Source organism: Candida albicans, chromosome 6 (assembly GCF_000182965.3).
Source record: "Candida albicans SC5314 chromosome 6, complete sequence".
In the NCBI taxonomy this organism is placed as follows: Eukaryota; Fungi; Ascomycota; class Pichiomycetes; order Serinales; family Debaryomycetaceae; genus Candida; species Candida albicans.
The window spans coordinates 911,131-933,630 of NC_032094.1; the positions used below are offsets into that span (position 1 = coordinate 911,131).

Here is a 22,500-nt window from a genome sequence, read left to right on the forward strand (position 1 = left end):
AGTAAAGAAAGCAAAAAAAAATTCTGTTGGGATGGATGGATGAAGTGGTGGTGGTGGTGGTGGTAGTGGTGATGGTAAGAATATAGTAGTAGTGTATWARTGTATAAATGTATAGTAGTAGTAATAGTAGTGCAATTTAGTAAGCAAGTTGGCTAAAAAAGAAAAAAAAGAAGAATTTTTTTTAAATTACACAAAACCAAATAATAATAATAATTTTTTTTTTTTACGTGTCTTATTATTTAAATCAATTTAAAGTATCATGCACCCACTTCATCCACCCATCCATTTTTTAATGATATATCAAACATTCCCTCTCTTCTTCAACTTCAACTTCTACTTGTTGTAATTGAAAGCTTCTACTTATAGATTAAAGATAGTTCTTTATGCAAATAATTTAACTAAAATCTATTTACTTTCACTCTAAATTATATAAATTGAAATCAATAAATAAATAAAAGAACAGTAGGACTTGTTAGTTAATAAGACTTCATATAATTAAACAATAAATGAATTTAGAAAAAAAAAAAAAAACAGGTGGAAGGTTGTTGTTGTTTATTGTATTCTATTAAAGGAAAAGGAGAGATGGGATTAGAGGTTTCTAGTTTCCATTTTGTATGTTCATCCCTTATAATAATTGATAATTGTTCTTCTTCTTCTTTGGTGCTCAATCTAAAATTATCACCTACATATCACAAACTTGAAATTCGTCATTTCTTGCCGTATGGGACCCCCCCCCCTCCTCCTCCCCCTCTCTCTATTAAACATAGGGGGTGCAAACGAAAGCTTTTCATTTACTCTTGTTATTGTTCTCGATTGATATATTATTTTCATTGATATCTTAAATCTATAAGTCTTCAATGCTGATCCCCATATACTACAGAAAAAAACCTTGGCTGGTAAACAGATTAGTCCTATTTATGTGTGTTTGATATTCCTTGCTAAAATTGCCAAAAATAAAAAAAAAAATTCTCATTTGAAATTCGATCATCAACATCTTTCTTTGTGATTTTGAAAGTTTTCACACCAAAATACTCCTTTTCTTCTTTCAGTAGTTGACCTTGATCAAGGTGTATTGTTCAAACTTTTTGATATGAATTAATGTACAACCGTGAACTAGCCTAATGGTTTCTCAGGGTGTTGGATGTTAGGCTTTTTTTGGAGAGGGGGGGGGGGGGGGGGAGGGGGTGTGCTTCTATTATTAAAACCATATTTGGAACTAAGTTGTCAAGTCAAATTAGTTTTGTGTTACAATCAATCAATCAATCTTCAAAAAGAGTGTGATGATCTTATGAAAAGTATTGTGGTGGTGGTGGTGGTGGTGGTGGTGTTGGTGGTGGTGATGTGTGAGTGAGCAAATTACATTCTCAGTTGATTTGTGTATTTGCAAGAAACGTATACTTGTGACATGTTATATAATGCCATACACCTCTTACATACATACTTCTCATCAAACCTTATATTGGGGCTAAATTTTGCAGTAGCACTAATAGATTGATAGGATTGTGGTGATTAAATAAGTGAAGAGAATTCCTTTATGCCCCTGGCTTTTTTTTTTTTCTTTTTGATAATTTTCAATTATACATTTAAATATGTTGTTGTGAAACGTTCTATTTTTCTTTTCACTGTAAGATTTGATTAATTTAAATTTAAAATTCCTTCCATTCCATCTGTTCCATTCCATTCCATCTGTTTCATTCTTTCTTTTTGTAAATATTAATTAAATTTAATTAATTTAGATTCTTCCTTTAGATGAATGAATGAATAAATGAGGTGGTGGTGGTGGTGGGTGGGTAAGTGGGTGGTACCTGAAATTATAAATAGTCGTGTACAACATTCAAAAMCAAAAGTCTAAAGAAGAAGAAGAAATTTATTCCCAATTGGGACAAATTAATTTAACCCAATGGTTAAATCAAATCAAATCAAATCAACTAACTAACTAACTATCTGCTTAGCTTAGTGTTATTGTTCATAACCCTTTATTCCTTCTTCTTCTATTTCTTCTTCTTCTTCTATTTCTTCCCCCTTTGCAAGTTTAGTTTTGTTTCAGAAGATGAAATTTTCAATTAACATTCTCAACAACAACAACGACCCATGTTGCAAAACACAGGCAGGGAGAGAAAGACCAACATGAAGGGCCGATCAATTTATCCGATGAGTTTGATAATAATAATTAACATAGTATAGTGTATAACTTACAACTTACAATAAAAAACGGATCACCTGCAATCTACAGTTTTGAATCTTGAAATTTTAATCAGGGTTAAACCCAGGGTTTTTTTTATTCAATAAGCTCTTCAATATGCTTTAGGTTTACCAAAAAATAAAAAATTTTATCTATTATTTAATCACTACTACTACTACTACTACTACTACTTCTTGTACTTTTTGGCTATTCTCTTTAATGCACGTTGTTCMTWCTACTACTTCTTGTACTTTTTGGCTATTCTCTTTAATGCACGTTGTTCATTCTTCATAACACCATCAACCATTTTATATTTACCTTTAACTCCTTTAGGTCTACCACTAAGTCCTCTATTAGATCCACGAGCCACCACCACGGTAGTTTTAGGTTTTTGTTTTTGTTTTTTATTCAATTTTTTCATTAATTTTGAAATTTCATCAGCTTTATCTCTTTCAGATTTCCCTGAATCTTCATTAATTAAATCAGATTTCTTTTTAATTTTTTCTAATCTTTTAAGGGCTCGTAATTTTTTACGACTTTGAGCTTCTAAAACTTTTTTAATTGGTCGAGCATTTAATTGTTTTTGTTTTTCTTTAATGGCAATTGCTGCTTCTTTAGTGATGGGTTTAATTAATTTGGAATGTTTTTTTTCATCATCAATAAACCAATCAGGTAAATTATCTTTATCTCTGAATGAATATCTATTGATTCCTTCATCAATTAAATCATATTTGTTTTTTTGTCCTAATGCAACTTGATGAGCTAATGTCATGGCTTCAACTGTAGCAAGATCGACTTTTTGTTGATGTGTAGTGGATTTAGTAGTAGTCGACACTTCATCATCATCAGAATTCATTGATTCATCATCATCATCATCGTCTGATTTTTGATTAGGTACAATTTCAAAATCACTTTCTTCTTCATCGTTGTCACCGTCATCATTTTCGTTGTTGTCGTTGGCAACTTGTTCTTGTATTGATTCGACCATTTTCCCATTACTGCCTTTGGTTTTATTTTCAATTTCTTCTAAAATAACATCATCACTTAATTCATTAAAAATCGAATCGGATGCAAAAAAATTACGAGCAGTTCTAGACAATGATCCATTTGACTTTTTCTCAGCTATAAGTCTTATATGTTCATCATCATCATCATCAGATTCAGATTCCATTTCATAATCTTTTCCAGACTCAACATCATCATTATCTTCTTCAATACCATTCCATGCTTCATCGTCGGCATCACCACGAGCTTGTTTGGCACGATAATTGGCATCTCTTTCAGCTTTTCTAGCTTGATATTGATGATACATATCATCCAATTGATTTTCCAATTCATCCAATTCATCAGCAGAATCTTTATCGTTATCATTTATCTCTTCTTCGTCGATATGAATTTCATTATCTTTGGCAAGTTCTTCATCATTAAAAATCATTTTCTTTTTACCTTTAGCTAATTTATCCAATTGACCGGTTTTTTCCGCCGTTTTCAAATTAAATAATGAATCTGCACCAATTTGGGCTGCTTCTATACCAATATTCATATCAGTTAACATATTCATTTGATTTCTAATAATTTCTTTTTGTTTTAATTCATTAGCATTTTTTTTCAATCGTTTAGCCTTTTGTTTTTGTTTATTGATTAAATCTTGTAATTCTTGATCAATTTTTTGTTCTTCAGTCAATGGTTCAACCTCAATTTTTGGATTTTCTTCTTCTTCTTCTTTTTCATCTTTATCTATACCAAGAATATCTCTGGCTTGTTTTCTAAATTTAAGAATCATTTTAAATTCTTTTCTTCCCAAAACTTTTAAATCTTTGATACATTCTAATAATTCTGGTGTACATAATTTAAGTTTACTCAAGATTTTCCATTCGTGGTCATGGTCATCGTCATCATTATCGTCATCTTTTGGTGCTGGTAAGTCAAATTTATTTAAAGATCCTAATTGATTTATAGGATCATCTTGTTTAATAAAATCCATTATAGGCATGGTATGAAATAATGTATAATCACCTTCTTGATAACCTTGTCTTTGTCTTTGACTACTAAATTTCTCAGGATTAAAAATTTTAGCTTCATTATTTTGTTTACTTTCGTTACCACCACCCAATTCTTCGAAAACTTCTTTTGGATCTAATAATCGAGGATCTAATTTTTTAGGAGCTTTAAATCCTTTACAAACAACAAAAATTTCTGCTGATACATTACGTGATGCTGGTGGTTTAGTAGCTTCAACTTTTTCAAATAATTGTTGGAATACCCACATTAAATTATTATAATCTCTTGATCGGAAAATTTTGGTGACAAATGTCCCACCAGCAGTTAAATTCTCAACCGCCAATTTCAATGCTTGTAAAGTTAATTGAGATTGTGTAAAAGCATCTTGAACCCAACCAAGACCAACATTAGGTGCACCATCATGTAATACAGTATCGGCTTTCCAAGTTTTCATATGACCTCGTAATCGACTTCGACAATCTTCAGTAGTAATATCAGATTGAAATGTGATTACATTAGGTAATGGTTTAATAGGAACAATATCAACTCCAATAATTAATGAATTAATCGGACATAATTGTGATGCTACTTGACACCATGAACCTGGTGCAGCACATAAATCAATGACAACTTTGGATTTTTCTAAAAAATGGCCATATTTTTCATTAATTTGAATGATTTTAAATGATGAACGTGCTCTATACCCTTTTTCTTTGGCAAGATAATAATATCTATCTAAACGACCTTTACTATGCTTCTTTTGTTGTTTACCCATAGTCAGCTAAAATGGTTTAAGAAAGGAAAGGAGTTTATCAATGAATGAAAGTAAATTTGTTGTAAAAAAAAAAAAAAAAAAAATTGGAATGATGATGATGATGATGAGATGAGTTTAATAATTTTTTTTTCTTTTTGACTGTTCTACACGACTAATAATCTTTAATTCCTCCAACCATTAATTAAGAAAGGTTGTACAACAACAACAACAACAACAATTAGATGTTTATTCATGATATACATACATCAACTACAGAACTTTTTTGGGGAGGGGGGGGGGGGCTCCTTTCTCTAGAAGCAACTAAATTCATTGGCAGAATCTTGCATATTTAATTGTAAAATTTCATCAAAATCTTTTTTAGAATAATTAAATTGTTGATTTTTATCATTAAATAATTCATTATTTTTATTATCAATTTCATTTAATAAAATTTGTAAAATTTTATAACTTGAATCATTTAATTGTAAAAGTTTTGATTTTTCAAATACAAGTAAAATAAAATTTGCATCTAATTTTAAATTAACATAAGCTAATGACAGTTTTAAAAGTATTTGACGAGTATTATCAAGAATATTTTTCAATAAATTCAATTGTAATTCATTAATAATTGTGACAAATACTTCTTCATTAGTTAATGGTTTGATCTTATTGATAAGTTTAACAAAATGAATTAAAATCTCATAAACAAATCCATCAACTTTTAAAACTTGTGGTGAAGTATAACTAATATTAGTTCCTTTGGCTTTGGCTTTGGCTTTGGCTTTGGCACCAGTGGTGGTATGGAAAAATTTATTGACAGTTTGAGCAATATATAATTTTTCAATATTTAAAATATCATCAATTATGGTTAAACTTGCTTTATCAATATCAGCAAATAATTTCAAATTTTGTTTCAGTAAATCTTTATCGAAAAATTTATCAAATTGTAATAATAATTCCGGATAAATTATTCTTGATAATTTATCAAAATTATTCATTGTCAAAATTTTGAAAACTTGTAAATTTTTAGCATTAGAATCATCCATATTGTTTGAAGATTGTTGACTAATTTGACGATCTAAATTATATTTCTTCATCATAGAATCAACAATAATATTTAAACTTCTCATAAATTGAATTTCAATAGAAACTAACATTCTTTTACTAGGATAAACGGCAACAACATTATAATCCGATGATTGATCATGAATTACTAAATTAGAAATCTTCAACAAAACATATAATTGATAACATTGAATGACATTCATTAATTTAGTACATTTAGCATTACCACTATTATTATTATTATTCTTATTCTTATTGTTGTTGTTATTATGTTTGTTATTTTGTTTATCTAAAGTCCAATCTTCTAATTCATAAAATTGTGAACAATCATTAACCCAGGTGGCACATATTGCTTCAAGAATTTTTTGATTGATTTTTGTCGATGAATTTTTCAAACTTTTCATCACTTTATTAGTTTCAGAATATTGACTAATATTACCTATTGTACCAACAAAATTCCCAAAATTATTGATAATTTTATTAACAATACGATTGATTTTTGTTAAATGATATATAGTTGATAAAGAATTTGTATAATAAGGAACAAATTGTTTATAATTTTTAGGTGAACTTTCCAATGGATTAGAATTATTCTTTTCTTTATTATTATTATTATTATTATTATTATTATTTTCATCATCAAATAAAGCCATCATGATTACAACAACTTTATTAATCAATTCAATGGCTGAATCTCTGATTTTCCCCTGACTGTCTATCCCCAATTTAATATAATGAACATAATTATTAAGAAATTTTAAAAGATTTGATAAAACCATATTATCCAAATAATTTATAAAATTAAATAATACTAACCATGCTTCATTAATAAGACTTAAATCTAATGAATCATTACTTTCAAATGCTTCTTTAATAATCATTAATTTGTTTTCTCCATTTATAGTAGCAGAATTGATTTCATCTTTATAAGTATCATATTTTTCATTAATATAATTGATATGTGAACCTTCTCTTCTTTCGGGATTTAATGAACCAATATAATCAATTAATTTATTTTGCATAAGTAAAAATTTACTATCAAATTTTTCCACTTGATATTCAAAATCTTTATCAATGGCTTCAATTTGTTTAGTCAAAAAATCAGCAATAGGATTTTTCATTTTATCATCAAGATTTAATCGTGATAAATTATCTACTAATGACATAAATTTTGATGTTGATTGAGTTTTACTAGCTTCATGATCTAATGATAAAAATTCTTGATAAATTTTATTCCTATAATTATGAGCTATAGTATCAATTTCTTTGAAAACTTTCAGAATTAATGTTAATTGTAATTTCCGATCATCTTCTATGGTTCGAAGTGCTTGGTCATTTTTACCATTGATATTATCATGAGTCAATTTTAAAACTTGATCTCGATATCTATTATTAAGTACACTTAAAAATCGATCTTTATCATGAATATATCGATTATAATCATCAATGAATTTTTCATTATTATTAAGTGATAATGAATGAACTAAACTATTGGGTAAATCAAAAAAATTTTGATTGGCTTTAGTGAATTCAATCATTTTAACAACTTTATCTTCTTTAGCTTTACTTTCAATAATAGGTTGAATCATTGATGATGTATTGGCTTGTAAACTATTAATATTATCTTCAAGTTCAGCTGTAAGTCCTTCTTTATTAGTTAAATTTCGTCTTTGGGGATTAAACACTCTACTACTAGCACGATCTTGTTGAGCTTTAGTTTTCAGTTTCATAAAATCAATCATGGCATTATCGATTTTCCATTTAGTATTAATAAAATGTATAGAATTAGATTCAATTATTTTTTTCAAATCTTCATTATATTTATGAACTTGATGTTCAAATTGAGATAAAGATTTCTTGGAATCTCGTATGGCTTGAGATTTAGATGTGTCTTGTTTAATAATTAAATCCAATAAAATATTAGCATCCCCAGCTTGGCTTGGTGATGGTTGATTTAAATCAACAAGTTTAATAAGTAATTCATATTGTTGTTGAGGAGTCAAATCAGATAAATCTTCTGGTATGGGGGTATCAAAATAAGTTACATCACCAATATCAGTAGGATGCATATTTCGAAGTCCATATTTAGACTTCAATTCTTCATCACTTGCATTTAAATCAAACATAATATTGATTGGGTTGGGTTGGATACTGTGTTCAATGTATTGATTGATTGATTGATAGTGGTGGTGGAATCAATATTGTAAATGAAGACAGCCAATCAACCAACCAACACACACACAATAAGAAACAAAACCCACCACTGAGCGAGCGAGTGGAAGAAATGGAAATTAATTCGTTAAATAACACGACCCTGTTTTTTTGAATTTGTTTACACGACTGACTGACGAACGTCCACTGGCACTATCAATCAATCAATCAATCAATAATTCCAATTTTGATTTATCAATATGGGCTTAACTTTTTGGTTAGTCCAAGCCTGGATAAGAACCTACGTTTGGAGGCTTTTTATAAAATGAAAAGACTGTTGTTATATAATATACAAGTATTGAAACGGTTTTTTCCGTTGTGGGTGATAATTTGTATAAAAACAAAGACAACCAATAAAGCTTGACTATTGAACTTGACTTGGTTTGAAATGGTGTTCTTATCAAAAAAAAAACTTATTACATAAAGTAGATAGAGTAATATCATTTAAATAATATCTAATGGTATGGGGAGGGGGGGATCATTTCACCCATGGCACACTAGGAAAAATGCTAGAAAAACAATCAATGTTACTATACCATAACATTAAAGGAGCCCTCAAAACCAAACTAAATTTCAATTGGATACTTGCTTATTTCTGGCTTATTAATCTATTCAATATGAACTTGTCCTCTTGAGTTCAATTAATCAATCACCAGGAGCTTCAAAATATAGATCGGGTGCTACCATGTGTAAAAAAAACGTGACTTTGCACACAAATTGGTTGCATGAAAAAAAAAAAAAAAAATTTTTTACTTTTGATTTCTTTGATCCCCTTCATCCTCTTCCTCCTCCTCCTCTTAACCATTTATAACTGAAGACAATCATTCCTTATTTGTTGGGTTTCTTCAAATAAATAACTTATTGTTAAAGCATCGGGGAAAGTCATGTCTGATCCATTGATACCATTGAGTATTTCCAATGAATATATTCCAATTGAATATCATTATAAATTAGATATCAATCATCAGAAACCAAACTTTAATGGTGTTGCAATAATTACCATTGACAAAAATCACCATCAACAAATAAGCCATAAATACAAACAATCTGAAAAAGAAAAACAAGAAGAAGAAGAACTGTCTTTTAGTATCACATTACATGCCAATAAATTGGTAATTATTAGTGCCACCATTGGTGATGAAAAATTATCAATCAAATATGATAAATTGCAACAAAGAGTGACATTTCTGAGTAGTACACAAACATATTCTCAATTAGTCACTAACAATTGTTTAGTTATGGAAGTTAAATATATGGGACAAATTAAAACCATCAATACTTATAAAGATGAAACTCAAGGGTTGTTTAAAACAAATTTTTTGGATAATGATAGTGGGAAATCCGACAACTATATACTTACAACTCATTTCCAACCAATGGGTGCTAAACAAGTTTTCCCTATTATTGATGAATTAACTCATAAACCGATGATAAAATTAGATTTGAAAACTTTGAAAAAATTTCAAGTATTCTGTAATGGTGATGAAGAGGATGTTGTGTCCAATGATGATGAGTGGAAAATAAGTAAATTTGTTTACTCAAAACCTATACATCCTGCTATAATGGGATTTCTGATTGGTGATTTTACTTGGCAACTGAGTAAAACTGTCAAGACAAATAATGTTGAAGATTCGGTTCGAGTATATGCACCATCAGGAGAAATATCAAAAACTAATATGGCATTAAGAATCATTGAAAACTATTTACCCAAATTAGAAGCAGTGTTTGGAAAATATCCATTAAATCATTTATATTTTGTTGCCGTTCCATTTTTAAAAGATGGAGTAATGGAAAATTGGTCAATGATTAATGTAATCGCTCCTAATTTGTTGATAAATGATGGAAATTATCAATCCAACTACAACAACAACAACAATAACAACAACAACAACAATCAACCTGAAACTTATCAATTAACTGAATTGATTGTTCATGAATTGGTTCATCAATGGATTGGGAATTGGGTTTCATTTGATAATTGGGGTTGTTTATGGTTTAATGAAGCATTTGCCACTTGGGCAGCACGGAAGATTATCGGCACAGATACTACCACGTCCCGTAGCAGCAACAACAACAACAACATGTTAGCTATTGATTGTTTTTATGATGATGGTGATGGTGATTTTAAAATAGGTAGTATTTTCCAGTATATGGAACGTCATCAAAATCCTAATTTAAATGCTACTACTGAATCAATATTCAGTACTAATATTTATGAAAAAGGTATTATTCTTTTAGATATGATTGATGGGATTTTTGAAGCTGAAGGGAAAAATTTCCTTAAACAATTTGCCAATAAAATAATTGAAAAATATCAATCAAAAACAATTAAAATCTTTGATATTTGGCAAAATTTAAATGATGATATTCTGATTGATTTACCAAGTTTTGTTTATTCTTGGACAAGAAGTAAAGGATATCCATTATTAAGAGTCACTCATAAACAGAACGACAATGATTCATTGGCAAAAAAAATTGTTATTGAACAACATACTTATTTCCATAATATAACCACTGAAAAAGCTGGCATTGAAGATACTCCTTATCATATTCCATTATTTATTAAAGCCAAAACTACTTCGGATAATAATGAAGATAGTAGTCATGGTGAGAAAACTAAATTGATCAATTTAATGATGACTGATCGATCTATTGAATTAGATATTGATTATCATCAATTGATAAATATAAATACTGGACATAAAGGGTATTATCGTGTATTATATGATCAACTAGACGTTGGCAACTTGTCATTAATGGATCCAAAAGATATTATCACAATAATTTCTGATTTAGGGACAGTTATAGGCACCCCTAATTCCAATAGTCAAGATTTGATTAATTTTATTATTTTAATGAGCAATTTATTAAAATTGGAAACCCAATTTAATTGGGAAATATGGGAATGTGCTTTAAGTTATTTAGAACCAATTATTGATATTTTACGTCATTTTAGTGAATTTAATAAATTTAATACTAATTGGTTAAATAAGTTTGTTAGTGATTTATTTAATGCAATTAAATGGGATAATAATAATTCTTTGGATAATATTTCAAAGAATCATTATAATAGTTTAGAATGGAAAGTTAGATCATCTATTTTACAATTACAATTGAATATCAACAATAACAACAACAATAACAATAACAACAACAACAACAATGGTAATCATACTACTGGTGATGCGGCATATAAAGTGGCCCATAAGTATTATCGAAATTTTATGAATTCAGGTATTAATAAGAAATTTACACCCAAAGAATTGTTACCAGCAATATTTAACGTCACCATGAACAAAACTTCGATGAAAGAATATAAAAAAGTATTAGAATTAGTTAAAAATGCCAATGTATCGCTTTTGAAACAAACAAATGCTACTCAACAAGATTTACAAACATTAAGTTTGACAAGCTTATCATTTGTTTATGGGAATAATAGTGGTAGTGCTGCCGATTTTGAATTGGTTAATAAAACATTAAATTTTGTGAACAATAATATAGATTCAAAATTAATAGAATTAGGATTAATTGGATTCACATTCACGAATAATCAACAAATTATTGATACGGTTTTCCATTGGTTTAAATTAAATTATGATAATTGGATCATGAGATCTTTACGTAAAGGAAGTGATTGGTCCAAACAAATTGGTATTACTATACAAAATATTATGAAAATGATTATTATGAAAATGATGGTTAATAATGAAATGAATAAATTGAAATTAAATGAATTTATTCAATTAAAATTAAAAAATTTACCAAATCATGGATTAAAAGAATTGGTTGATGATTGGTATTTAGAAAATAAAGAAAATATTAGAATTGGTACTTTTTATAATGATTTATGTGATCATATTTGCCAATAGAAACAGAAAATGTAATCAAATTTCAACAGTAATTTTGGTTTAAGTTTATTTTTTACATTTGTAAATAGATAATAATAGAGAGGTGTTTTTTGCTGTATATAAAGCAATTCATTTATTTATTTATTTATTTATTTATTTATTTACCCCCCCCCCCCCCCCCCCCCCCCCCCCCCCCCCCCCCCCCCCCCCCCCCTATTTATTTATTTATTTATTTATTTATTTATTTATTAGCAAACATAATAGCTTGTAATGACGTAAATTATCATCCAATCAATTATAAATTACTACTAGGATGTAGTCAATTTTTTTTTWACCAATTATATAAAAAAGCCTAACTTAATCCAAAAAAAAAATAGAATAAATGGCCCAAGGCCYAAGGCTAAGGCTAAGGCTAAGGCTAAGGCTAAGGCTAAGGCTAAATATTCCATTCAATGTTTTGATTATTAGTGTTTTTACCAACCAGAGACAAAATCGAACAAGCCAATCTATCAACAGCAACTAATTCCTCATCATTCTTAGTATTGTTATTATCAAAATCTATTAAATTTGAATGGTTGTGATTATTCTCATATGATAGTAGTTGTTGTGATGAAGTGATGTTTTGATATTTTTTGGAATTATTATTTGAAGGAGTTGATGGCAACAGTAGATCAATTTGTTGTTTATCCATTTCATTCTTGTCTAAATTGTTATTGTTATTGTTATTGTTATTGTTATTGTTATTGTTAAGTTTTCCAGGTGAAGATATTTTTGGTGTTAATGTTGTAGCTGAAGATGGTAAAGGAGGTAATAAAAATTTCTCTTCTTTACCCAAATCATCAATTGTATTAGTAGTTAATTTTTCATTTTTGAAATTAGGATCATAACTAGATGTTGGTGAATTAAATTCAAATAAATTATCATAATCATAATCATAATCTAACGAAGTATATGATATTGAACATGGTGAGTTAGTATTAGTAGTATTAGTAGTAGTGGTACTAGAATTTGTTACTGTCGCTATTATAGTGGTGGGTGATTTAAATTTTGAAATTGGTAATGAAATCGATCTGGATCTTGATGCTTGAAAAACATCAGTGATTATACCATTATTATTATTATTATTATTATTATCATTTTTTGTAGATGACAAAGATAAAGATTGAGGAGATGTTTGACAAGAAGAAAACCCTGAGGATTTTCCTGTATTATTACCATTTGATAACTTTATAGATGAAAAAGGTGAACGATATGAAGATGTTGAATTTGATCTAGTTGGTGGTCTTGACCATGGCAGTAATGGTGGTTTAGTAGTAGTAGTAATAGTAGTCAGTGTCATTGCTTCGTGTAATGGTGGTTTAGTAGTAGTAGTAATAGTAGTCAGTGTCATTGCTTCGTGTAATTCATTTTTCAATGATTTTAGTTTTGATTTGAATGTGTTATTTCTTTTCATAGGAGATGACAGATGTCCTGAAAATTGTTGTTGTTGTTGTTGTGGTGGTGGTGGTAGTGGTGGTGACAATTGATTAAAAGATGGAGAATAATTGGTATTTGTGTTATAAAATGACATCACGGTAATAAGTTATATGTTTAAGTATAGATATATGAATAAAATTTTTGAAAAGAATTGAAGTAAAATAAATTAAATGGGGAAGAATTGAAAAATGTGGAAAAATCTTAGGTTATATATATATATGAATATATATCTTTTTAGGGGGAAAGAGGTGGGGGGGGGGGGGAGATTGGCCACTGGTGGTGGTAGTGGTGGCGGCGGTGGTAATAGAAAATATTAAATTGGGTCCCTCTCCCCCAAAATTGGGCAAAGCTGAGATTAAAAATATGACACAAAATAAATTCTAATGTAACACAAATTAGCACATCAATATTGATACTACTACTATTACTATTACTATTACATTTACTATTCAATTATATATTTTACACTCAAATAATTACAAAAGGTAAATCTTAATTGGATTGGCTTAGATTGTCTACAGCATATGGCTTATGGTATTGACTTACCCTTTTTTTTTTTTTTACCACAACTGGAAATGGAGTTCAGTGGTTATTTGTTTGGGTTGGTTATTTCTTATTCAAGGAGTATAACTGGTTTGCTTTATCTGTTGATCACTTTACCTACAGCAATTAATTTGACTTTGATTCAAATACCCAAAGAGAAAAGTCAACTGCTGACTAGGTGATAAACTATATATGGACTAGCATTATTCAGTAAATTGTTTCTTTGATTAAAATGTAGAATAAAAATTTGAGCTAAATTTAGTCGGTATGTATTTATGTATGTTGTTACTAACTGCCAATAGAATGTATCATTGGATAAGCTATTGGTTTTGAACATTCTACAATCATTTGGTAGAAGGTTAACTAACTGACCTCTCTAGCAACAATAAAAGTTTGGTTGGTGATTGGGGTATTGGAAGATAGTAAATCAATTTCTCTCCCTGGCCACACGCAACAAACTTTGTTCTAGACTAAATCCCTCCCTCCCTCCCTCCCTCCATTTCCTAATGAGGAAAGTGGGGCAAAAAAAAAAAATAAAAAGAGGAAATAGTGGAGGTAGATCCTTTTGAACCAACAACAACAACAATAGGAGAGAAGAAGACTTACAACAACACTATGCACACACACACACACACACACACACACAAAAACAGATAACAACAACAACTGAAGAAGAAAACTAATATGGTGCAAGTGAACATTTATTAAACAGTGGACTAAGGGATTACTTAATTAGGCAATGAAGAAACAGTCTCACTAATTAATTAATTAATTAATACACACAGCAACGTATTCCCATAGATATATACTATATTGTTAAGATAACCCAGAAGCTTTCATTTGTCTCTAGTCTTACTCAACCTCTAGCATTATTTTTGAGAGATTGAATAGTCAGTCCAAACAAAGTAATATCGGTTAAAATTTGGTAGTTTGAAGTAGATCTTGTGTTAAACGGACATCATTGTTAAGGAAATTATTTCTGCAAAAAAACATAAACAAACAAATAGATAGATGTCGCGTAATTTGGTTTCAGTTGTCATGAAACATTCCATTAAATCAAACATAGATTCAATAATCAAAACACCTCTCTAATATTTCCACTACTACTACTACTGCTGCTGCTGCTGCTAATACTGGTTTAGTTGATTTAGTATTTAGAGACGTTTCTTTGGGTTTCATAATCTATTGATGAAACTTATGGGAATTATTAACATTCCCGTATAATAATCGTCAATTTGTTTGTGATTTCTTTACATCTATTATTCATTCCCATATTCTTTACTTCAACAAATTATCCTCCAGCCCAAAAAAAAAAAGGAAAAGTATGTGAATTTCACTAAGTTTGATTTTTTAGTCACATCTACCTTGTTGCCACAGTTAATTAACTATTAAATTTTCAGTTTTTTTTTAACATTCTCACGTGACCAGACTCAATAATTGAAAATCAAGTAACATTCAAATCTTAGACTATAATGTACCAAACAGTTAAAAACATCTTTAGCAAAAGAGTGATACCCTATAGTATTTATAATAAGTTTGTGATTCATGATATTTATGATTTTGATATATTAAAATAATCAAATAAATATAAATATAAATATATACAAGGCATACTATTCAAACAAAACATATTAATTGAATGATATTTCATCATATTTGGTGATTAGGCCCAATACTTTTTTTTTTTTTGGGGGGGGGGGGGGGGGACTTCTTCGTAGTCAATTTCTTTTGATCTTTCAATCTTCTGATGATTTTGCTGCAACAGCATCACCCAATTTTGGTGGGAATCCATTCAATTCTGCCCCGGTACTTGATTGACAAGTACACCATTCATCTTTAGGTGAATTGGACATTGCTGTTGGCACATGTTTACCACATCCGAACCATGTAGCTCCATCTAATAAATTTTTGTTAGCATATATGTTATTAATATTATATCATATCATATCATATCATATCAGCTAATCAGTAAGTAGTAATTAGCTATTGGTATATTATAGAAAGTGAATACATACGACAAATTTCACAAGTAGCAGGTTTACACATTTTTGTTATTATTTCAAGTTAATAAATAAATGAAAATTGAATATAATGAAAAGAATAAAGTAAAGAAGGAAATGGAAAAAAAAAAAAATGAAAAGAAGAACAAGAACAAGAAGAAGAAGAAGTAATGGGGAAGAAGTATTTATATATTTATATGTATTCGTATGTGGGGAGAGAGAGAGAGAGAGCGATATTTGGGTCACATCTTTCGTGCGTCAGAGAACAATAAATTTACTGATGGATCTAACTACCGAACTATTTATCTATCTATCTATTGATCTAATTCCTCCCGTATATATTAATTCTTATGCATAATGTAGGTTAACTAAATGTTGTTTGTTAGTTAGATTTTTTTTCAAAATCCGTCACCAGTAGATTGGTTGAATGAAACGGTGAAGAGAGGGAGGAGGGGGGGGGGGGGGGCAAATTTTTGATTGATTCCATCTGTTCCCCTACCCCTAACTCTCCCCCCCCAATAAAAAAACAATGAAAATTTTCTTTTATCAATGGAGAAAAAACCTGTGCAGATAATCCCGGGAATTAACCAACCGGTGTTATTTCCGATATCACATCACTATCACTACCACCACTACCACCACCACCACCAACTTTCACTTCTTCTTATACAAAAAGATTTTTATGAGTGGGGCTTCTGGGCTTTATTTATTTATTGAAGATTGTTTTTATTCTTTCTTCTTCTATTTATACATTTTTTTTTTATATATTTACTTACTGTCTTTTATATATTTTTTTCGTTCATTTCTACATGTACTTAACTCTACTTCTTTTCAAAAGTTTGACTATTGAATAATTTTGCTTCTTGTTCCAATTCTTGTTTATCAAGTTTCAATTTCTCTGTTAATTCCTCTTCTTCCTCGTCACCTTGTAATAATTCCTTTTCAATATCTAAATTTTCTTGAATATTCCATAATTGAGCATACAATGAATTAGGTTGTTCATTTAATAATTGCCAATGAGTTCCTTCTTCAACTACTTGTCCTTTGTTCAAAACAATTATCTTATCAGCATCAGCAATAGTTCTTAATCTATGAGCAATACTTACATTAGTTTGATGTTGTTGTTTAAAAACCAGTCTAATGGTTTTCAATAATGCTTGTTCAGTATGAGTATCTAAAGCTGATGTTGCTTCATCGAAAAATGTAATTGGAGCCCGTTTTAATAATAATCTTGCCATGGCTAATCGTTGTTTTTCACCACCAGAAATCATCATCCCTCGTTCTCCAACAATAGTTTGAACACCATCGGGTAAATCATCAATTAATTTATTTAATTGAACTTGATTAATCACTCGATATATTTCTTCATCACTAGCATCTAATCTACCATAACGAATATTTTCTAATATTGTATCATTAAATAATGGGGTTTCTTGAGGCACAATCCCAATTAATTTACGTAATGATTCTAACAGAACTTTACTAATATCTTGTCCATCAATTAAAATACGACCTTGATTTATATCATAAAATCGGAATATTAATCGTAATATCGTTGATTTACCACTCCCTGAAGGTCCAACAATAGCAACTTTTTGTCCTGCAGGAATAGTAAAACTAGCATTATTTAAAATTGGACGATCTGGATGATAACCAAACAGTACATTTTCAAATCTAATTTCTCCAGGTAAACTATTGTTGTTGTTGTTGTTGTTGTTGTTGTTGTTGTTGTTGTTGTTGTTTAACTTAAGGGGTGGAGCATTGGGGATTTCTTTAATTCTGATAGGTTGATTTTGTAATTGAAACAAATTTTCCATATCTAATAAAGATTGTTTTAATTCTCGATAAACTGAACCAAGGAAATTTAATGGCACACTCAATTGAAATACCAATTGATTAATTAATACTAAATCACCAACGGTTAATTCACCAGTATAAACACCTTGACATCCCATATACATCATTGCGGTTAATGCCAGGGTGAAAATAAAATTTTGTCCACTATTAAGAAATGCTAAACTAGTAGCTATTTTAACACTTGATTGTTGATATTTCATTAATGCTTTATCATATTTTGACGCTTGATATAATTCATTATTGAAAATTTTGACACTTTCATAATTAATTAATGAATCTAATGCTACATTAGCAGCTTGGTTATCGGCATTATTAGCTTGACGTCTAAATTTAGTTCTCCAAGCTGTTGTTTGAATAGTGAAAATTGAATATGCCAACATTGTCACAAATGTCATAGCAGCAAATGAAGCACCATAATTATAAGTCAAAATTCCACAAACAATCGATATTTCTAAAGTTATTGGGATTATATGAAATACCATAGCTGATAAAACATAACTTATACCTTTAGTCCCTCTATCAATAGCTCTTGTTAATCCACCAGTTTGTCGACTTAAATGAAATTGTAAATCCATATTTAATAATTTAACAAATGTATTATAAGCAACTCGACGAATTGCCAGTTGGGCAACACTAGCAAAAATGGCATTACGTAATTCTCCAAATAATACAGCACCAAATCGAGCTCCACCATAAGCTAAAATTAAACTTCCTATAACGGTCAGAAATACCCCGACTTCATTAGTCCAATCAATATTCATCGTATCAATAATTTGTTTAAAATAAAATGGAACTTGAACATTTAAAATTTTGGCACCAACTAATAATGATAAGGCAATGATTACTCGAATTTTGAAATTAAGATTATTTTTCGGCCAAATGGTTTTAAATAATGATTTCAACATAAATGATTCACTATTTTCGCTACTACTACTACCACTACTAGTAGTATCATTATCTTGTATTGGTGGTTTTACCTTGGGTGGAGGTTTCAGTAATGTTTTGGGTGTTGTCTTTGAAGTCGAAGTCGAAGTCGAAGTCGAAGTCGATTTTAATGATGATGATGATGAAGTTGATTTGAAATTAGAAGTTGATTTATTAGTGAAATATCTAATACTTGATATTTTAATTGATCTAGAAATAGGAAAACTAAAAGGTATTGGTGATATAAACCTCACGGGAGATGGTTTTATCAATTTAACATTTCTAATAAACATCTATGATATTGTGTGTGTCTGTGTATGTTGACTAGTAAGTAATTGAGTTGGATTGATTCTGAACTCAAATAAAGGAGGAGGGGGAGTATGGTTATAACAAAAATTGTGATTCTAATCAAAGTATACAATGAATAAATATATAAAAGGAAGGTGATGGCAATGATAAAGTGAAAATGAAATTGAAAATGGAAGTAATTATATATAAATGAAAGAAAATTAAAAGTGTGGCATCCTATTCGGTCGGACAATTTTTCTCTTTCAAACTTCTTGTTGATTGTTGTAACTTTTAATTTTGTATGGGGTCAGGATTTAGTGTATGTTTCTCTGACTCATTTAAAAAAGAATCCTTTTGCGGATTTCGGAAGCGACTTCTTAATATGTTATCCCATATATGTCATTAGTATCATCAATGCTAGAAAAGATTAATAAACCTACTGGTTGAGTAGTTTTAGAGTAAATTAATTTGCAACAGCTCTTCATAATAATTGATCACTGTGGAAGGTATTAGTTTTGTCATTCGGGGGGCTAACATTTGAAAGACATCCAACTATCTCTAACCCCATAGAAGAACTGTTGTCATTGCAGATATGTGTTATAAATCAGAAATATATATATATGTATATAAGTTCATTTATTTATATATCACTTTTGCATAAATATCTAGTGACCTAAATTCAATTACTAAATTGCTTATTTCAATTCATTTAATGATTCTTCAAGAGCTTTAGTTAATTTATCAACATGACCAGCATAAACTGAATAACCCATATGACCAACTCTAAAGTATTTACCAACTAATTTCTTATGGATACCTCCAGCAACAACAAAACCTTTTTCAGATAATTTTTTCAATAAATCAGGTCCATTGATTCCATCAGGGAAATAAACTGCAGTTAATCCATGAGCAGCAACTTTATGATCAACAGGCAAGATTTTTAAACCCAACTTTTCAACATTAGATTTGAATTTATCAGAAACTTGAGCATGTTTAGCAAATCTTTCATCAATTGGTTGACTCAAAATTTCATCTAATGAAGTTTTTAAAGCAGTAATGGTTTGAACAGCTGGAGTAGCAAAATAAGCACCATTGCCATTTTCATAAGCTTTCATAATTGGTGTCCATCTCTTTAAAGATGCAAAAAAAGTTGATTCCTTTTCTTTATTTAAAGCTTTAGCTAAAGCTCTTTCACTGGCATAAAAAATTGATAAACCTGCTGGAACACCAATAGCCTTTTGAGATGCAGTCAAAGCAAAATCAATACCCCATTTATCAAATTCTAAATCTTCAACAGCAATAGAACAAACCCCATCAACAATAATTAAAGTATCAGGAGAAACTTTTTAACAACTTTACTAATGGCTTCAACATCACTAACTACAGAAGTAGAAGTATCAACATGAGTTATAGTAATGGCAGAATATTTTTCCTTTTGTAATTGTTGCTCAATTTTATCCAATGGAACAACATCACCAACTTCAGCTGTCAATACATCAACATCAGCTCCATAAACTTTAAGACATTCAGCAAATGAATCAGAGAAAAATCCAGTACTTAAAACTAAAACTTTTTCACCTGGATTCAACAAATTACTTGAAGCAACATCCCAACCCAAAGTACCTGATCCACTCAATACATAACCTTGAGTATTGGTATCAGTGGATTTAAATACTTTTCTCAAACTTTTCAACACTGATTGGAAAGTAGAAATGAATTCTGGTGAAGTATGAGCTTGTGAAGGTGTTGCCATTGATGCCAAAACATCATCAGAAAATTCAATTGGACCAGGGATTAAAGTCAATTTATATTCAGGTTGTTTATATTGGAAAAACATTTTATTGTTATTGGTGTTGAATAAATTAGTCGTAGTAGTTGAAATTGATTTAAAATTTGTTAAAGAAATTGGTTTAATTAATTTATAATTGAATTTATTGATTATTACTTTTGAAGTTGTTAATGTTTTAAACATTCAAAAGAATAAAAATAAAAAGTAATTGAATAGTTATTACTTGGTGTATGTAAAGAAGTAAAAGAAAGAAAGAAAGAAAGAAATAAAGAAAAGAGTATTAAAAAAATTTCAAATATTTAAAAGAAGAAGGAGAAGGAGAAGAAGGAGAAGGAGAGACAATCATTTTTTATCGTTGTTGTTGTTGTTGTTGTTTGTTGTTGATTAATAATATTATTAGTTAGGATGGAGAGAGAGAGAGAGAGAGAGTCATATAAGACCAATGGAAAGTCTGGAGAAACGGAACTTTTCCTTTTTTCTTTCTTTCTTTCTTTCTTTTTGGTAGCTCTTTTGATTGCTTCAAAAACTCTCTCTCTCTCTCTCTTCTCCCCCCTCCCCGCCACCACGACTACTACTACTACTACTATTACTACTATTACTGCCCACTACCACTACCACCACCACTACCACTTGTTATCAATTTTTTGTTCGACAAAAACTTTTTTCTTTCAGGTTTTTTTTTTTATCGTCGGAGATAACCGGAATCACGTGGAGAAGGAGTTGGCCTTCCGAAATGAGTAATATTACGCGGCTCTCACATACAAGAACTATCAATAGTTACTACAATCTTTGATTAATTTTTTCCATAGCCGTTATTTTGGCAATCAACCTTAACTCTCTTTAGATTAGCATTTTTGATTAGTTGTTCAGTTTGGCCTAAATATTTTTATGTGGTCTTTTTCTTTTTTGACTCTGAAAAAATTATGGGGACAGCACAATAATACTGGCTTAGCAATGTCTTGATAATTGCTAATTAGTCTTGCGACAGGTTAAATAATACGTTGAAAAGCACTTATAACTTCTGAATGATAAACTCCTTTATTACTATCAGTTGGAGTACAAGTGTTATAGTTTTGGTTGTATATTTTGTGTGGGTCTAAGACAATTTCTATTTTAACACTATTTTTTCGCAATTATTTGCAGTTAAATATTGTATGATAAGTATTTTCATAAAACTGTTAACCACCACAAATATTATCAATCTACTATTTAATCAGCTTCTGGAAACAACAAGCAAAAACATTGTTAACCTATTTTTTACTTGCCCCCCCCCAAATATTATAGTATAACATAATATTTAATAAACAAGATGTATAAATGTGTAACCACTTTAATTTTTCTTTAATCCTAAACTTTCTTTAAATGAATTGGCTTTTGTGATTCATTAATACTTAACATAACTATTTTGTTATGAAAAAGGTGTCCAAAAACATTATTGGAAACTGAACAACAACCACCTTAACCTTTTGTTTTGCTTTTCTACTCTCATTTTTAACTGTTTGATTGTATAAATTATATAAAATTACTTTAGTTTTTAACAAGCTGGACGTAGTATTAACACA

The 22,500-nt window shown here is 29.5% G+C and overlaps 6 protein-coding genes and 2 pseudogenes across 8 annotated transcripts; 2 read left to right on the plus strand and 6 right to left on the minus strand. All coding sequences in view use genetic code 12, as the record gives it.

The window, feature by feature from the left end:
* Nucleotides 1–582: 582 nt before the first annotated feature.
* CAALFM_C604150WA (uncharacterized protein) lies at nt 583–834 on the plus strand (the record flags this gene model as incomplete). Its single annotated transcript, XM_019475470.1, has 1 exon — nt 583–834. One exon carries the CDS (start codon nt 583–585, stop codon nt 832–834), a length of 252 nt encoding a protein of 83 aa, XP_019331015.1.
* Nucleotides 835–2,420: 1,586 nt separating this feature from the next.
* Nucleotides 2,421–4,958, minus strand: SPB1 (27S pre-rRNA (guanosine2922-2'-O)-methyltransferase; the record flags this gene model as incomplete). Its single annotated transcript, XM_705132.2, has 1 exon — nt 2,421–4,958. One exon carries the CDS (start codon nt 4,956–4,958, stop codon nt 2,421–2,423), a length of 2,538 nt encoding a protein of 845 aa, XP_710224.1.
* Nucleotides 4,959–5,248: 290 nt separating this feature from the next.
* On the minus strand, nt 5,249–8,128 carry SEC5 (exocyst subunit; the record flags this gene model as incomplete). Its single annotated transcript, XM_705131.2, has 1 exon — nt 5,249–8,128. The coding sequence occupies one exon, from the start codon at nt 8,126–8,128 to the stop codon at nt 5,249–5,251; it is 2,880 nt and encodes a 959-aa protein (XP_710223.2).
* A 969-nt stretch (nt 8,129–9,097) lies between these two features.
* Nucleotides 9,098–12,082, plus strand: CAALFM_C604180WA (uncharacterized protein; the record flags this gene model as incomplete). Its single annotated transcript, XM_705129.2, has 1 exon — nt 9,098–12,082. The coding sequence occupies one exon, from the start codon at nt 9,098–9,100 to the stop codon at nt 12,080–12,082; it is 2,985 nt and encodes a 994-aa protein (XP_710221.2).
* Nucleotides 12,083–12,497: 415 nt separating this feature from the next.
* CAALFM_C604190CA (uncharacterized protein) lies at nt 12,498–13,631 on the minus strand (the record flags this gene model as incomplete). The annotated part of the gene is made up of 1 exon (XM_706995.2): nt 12,498–13,631. One exon carries the CDS (start codon nt 13,629–13,631, stop codon nt 12,498–12,500), a length of 1,134 nt encoding a protein of 377 aa, XP_712088.2.
* A 2,185-nt stretch (nt 13,632–15,816) lies between these two features.
* CAALFM_C604200CA lies at nt 15,817–15,969 on the minus strand (annotated as a pseudogene; the record flags this gene model as incomplete). The annotated part of the gene is made up of 1 exon: nt 15,817–15,969.
* A 932-nt stretch (nt 15,970–16,901) lies between these two features.
* Nucleotides 16,902–19,154, minus strand: ATM1 (ATP-binding cassette Fe/S cluster precursor transporter; the record flags this gene model as incomplete). The annotated part of the gene is made up of 1 exon (XM_706997.2): nt 16,902–19,154. The coding sequence occupies one exon, from the start codon at nt 19,152–19,154 to the stop codon at nt 16,902–16,904; it is 2,253 nt and encodes a 750-aa protein (XP_712090.2).
* A 690-nt stretch (nt 19,155–19,844) lies between these two features.
* Nucleotides 19,845–21,121, minus strand: HBR2 (annotated as a pseudogene; the record flags this gene model as incomplete). Its single annotated transcript has 1 exon — nt 19,845–21,121.
* Between the last annotated feature and the right edge of the window lie 1,379 nt (nt 21,122–22,500).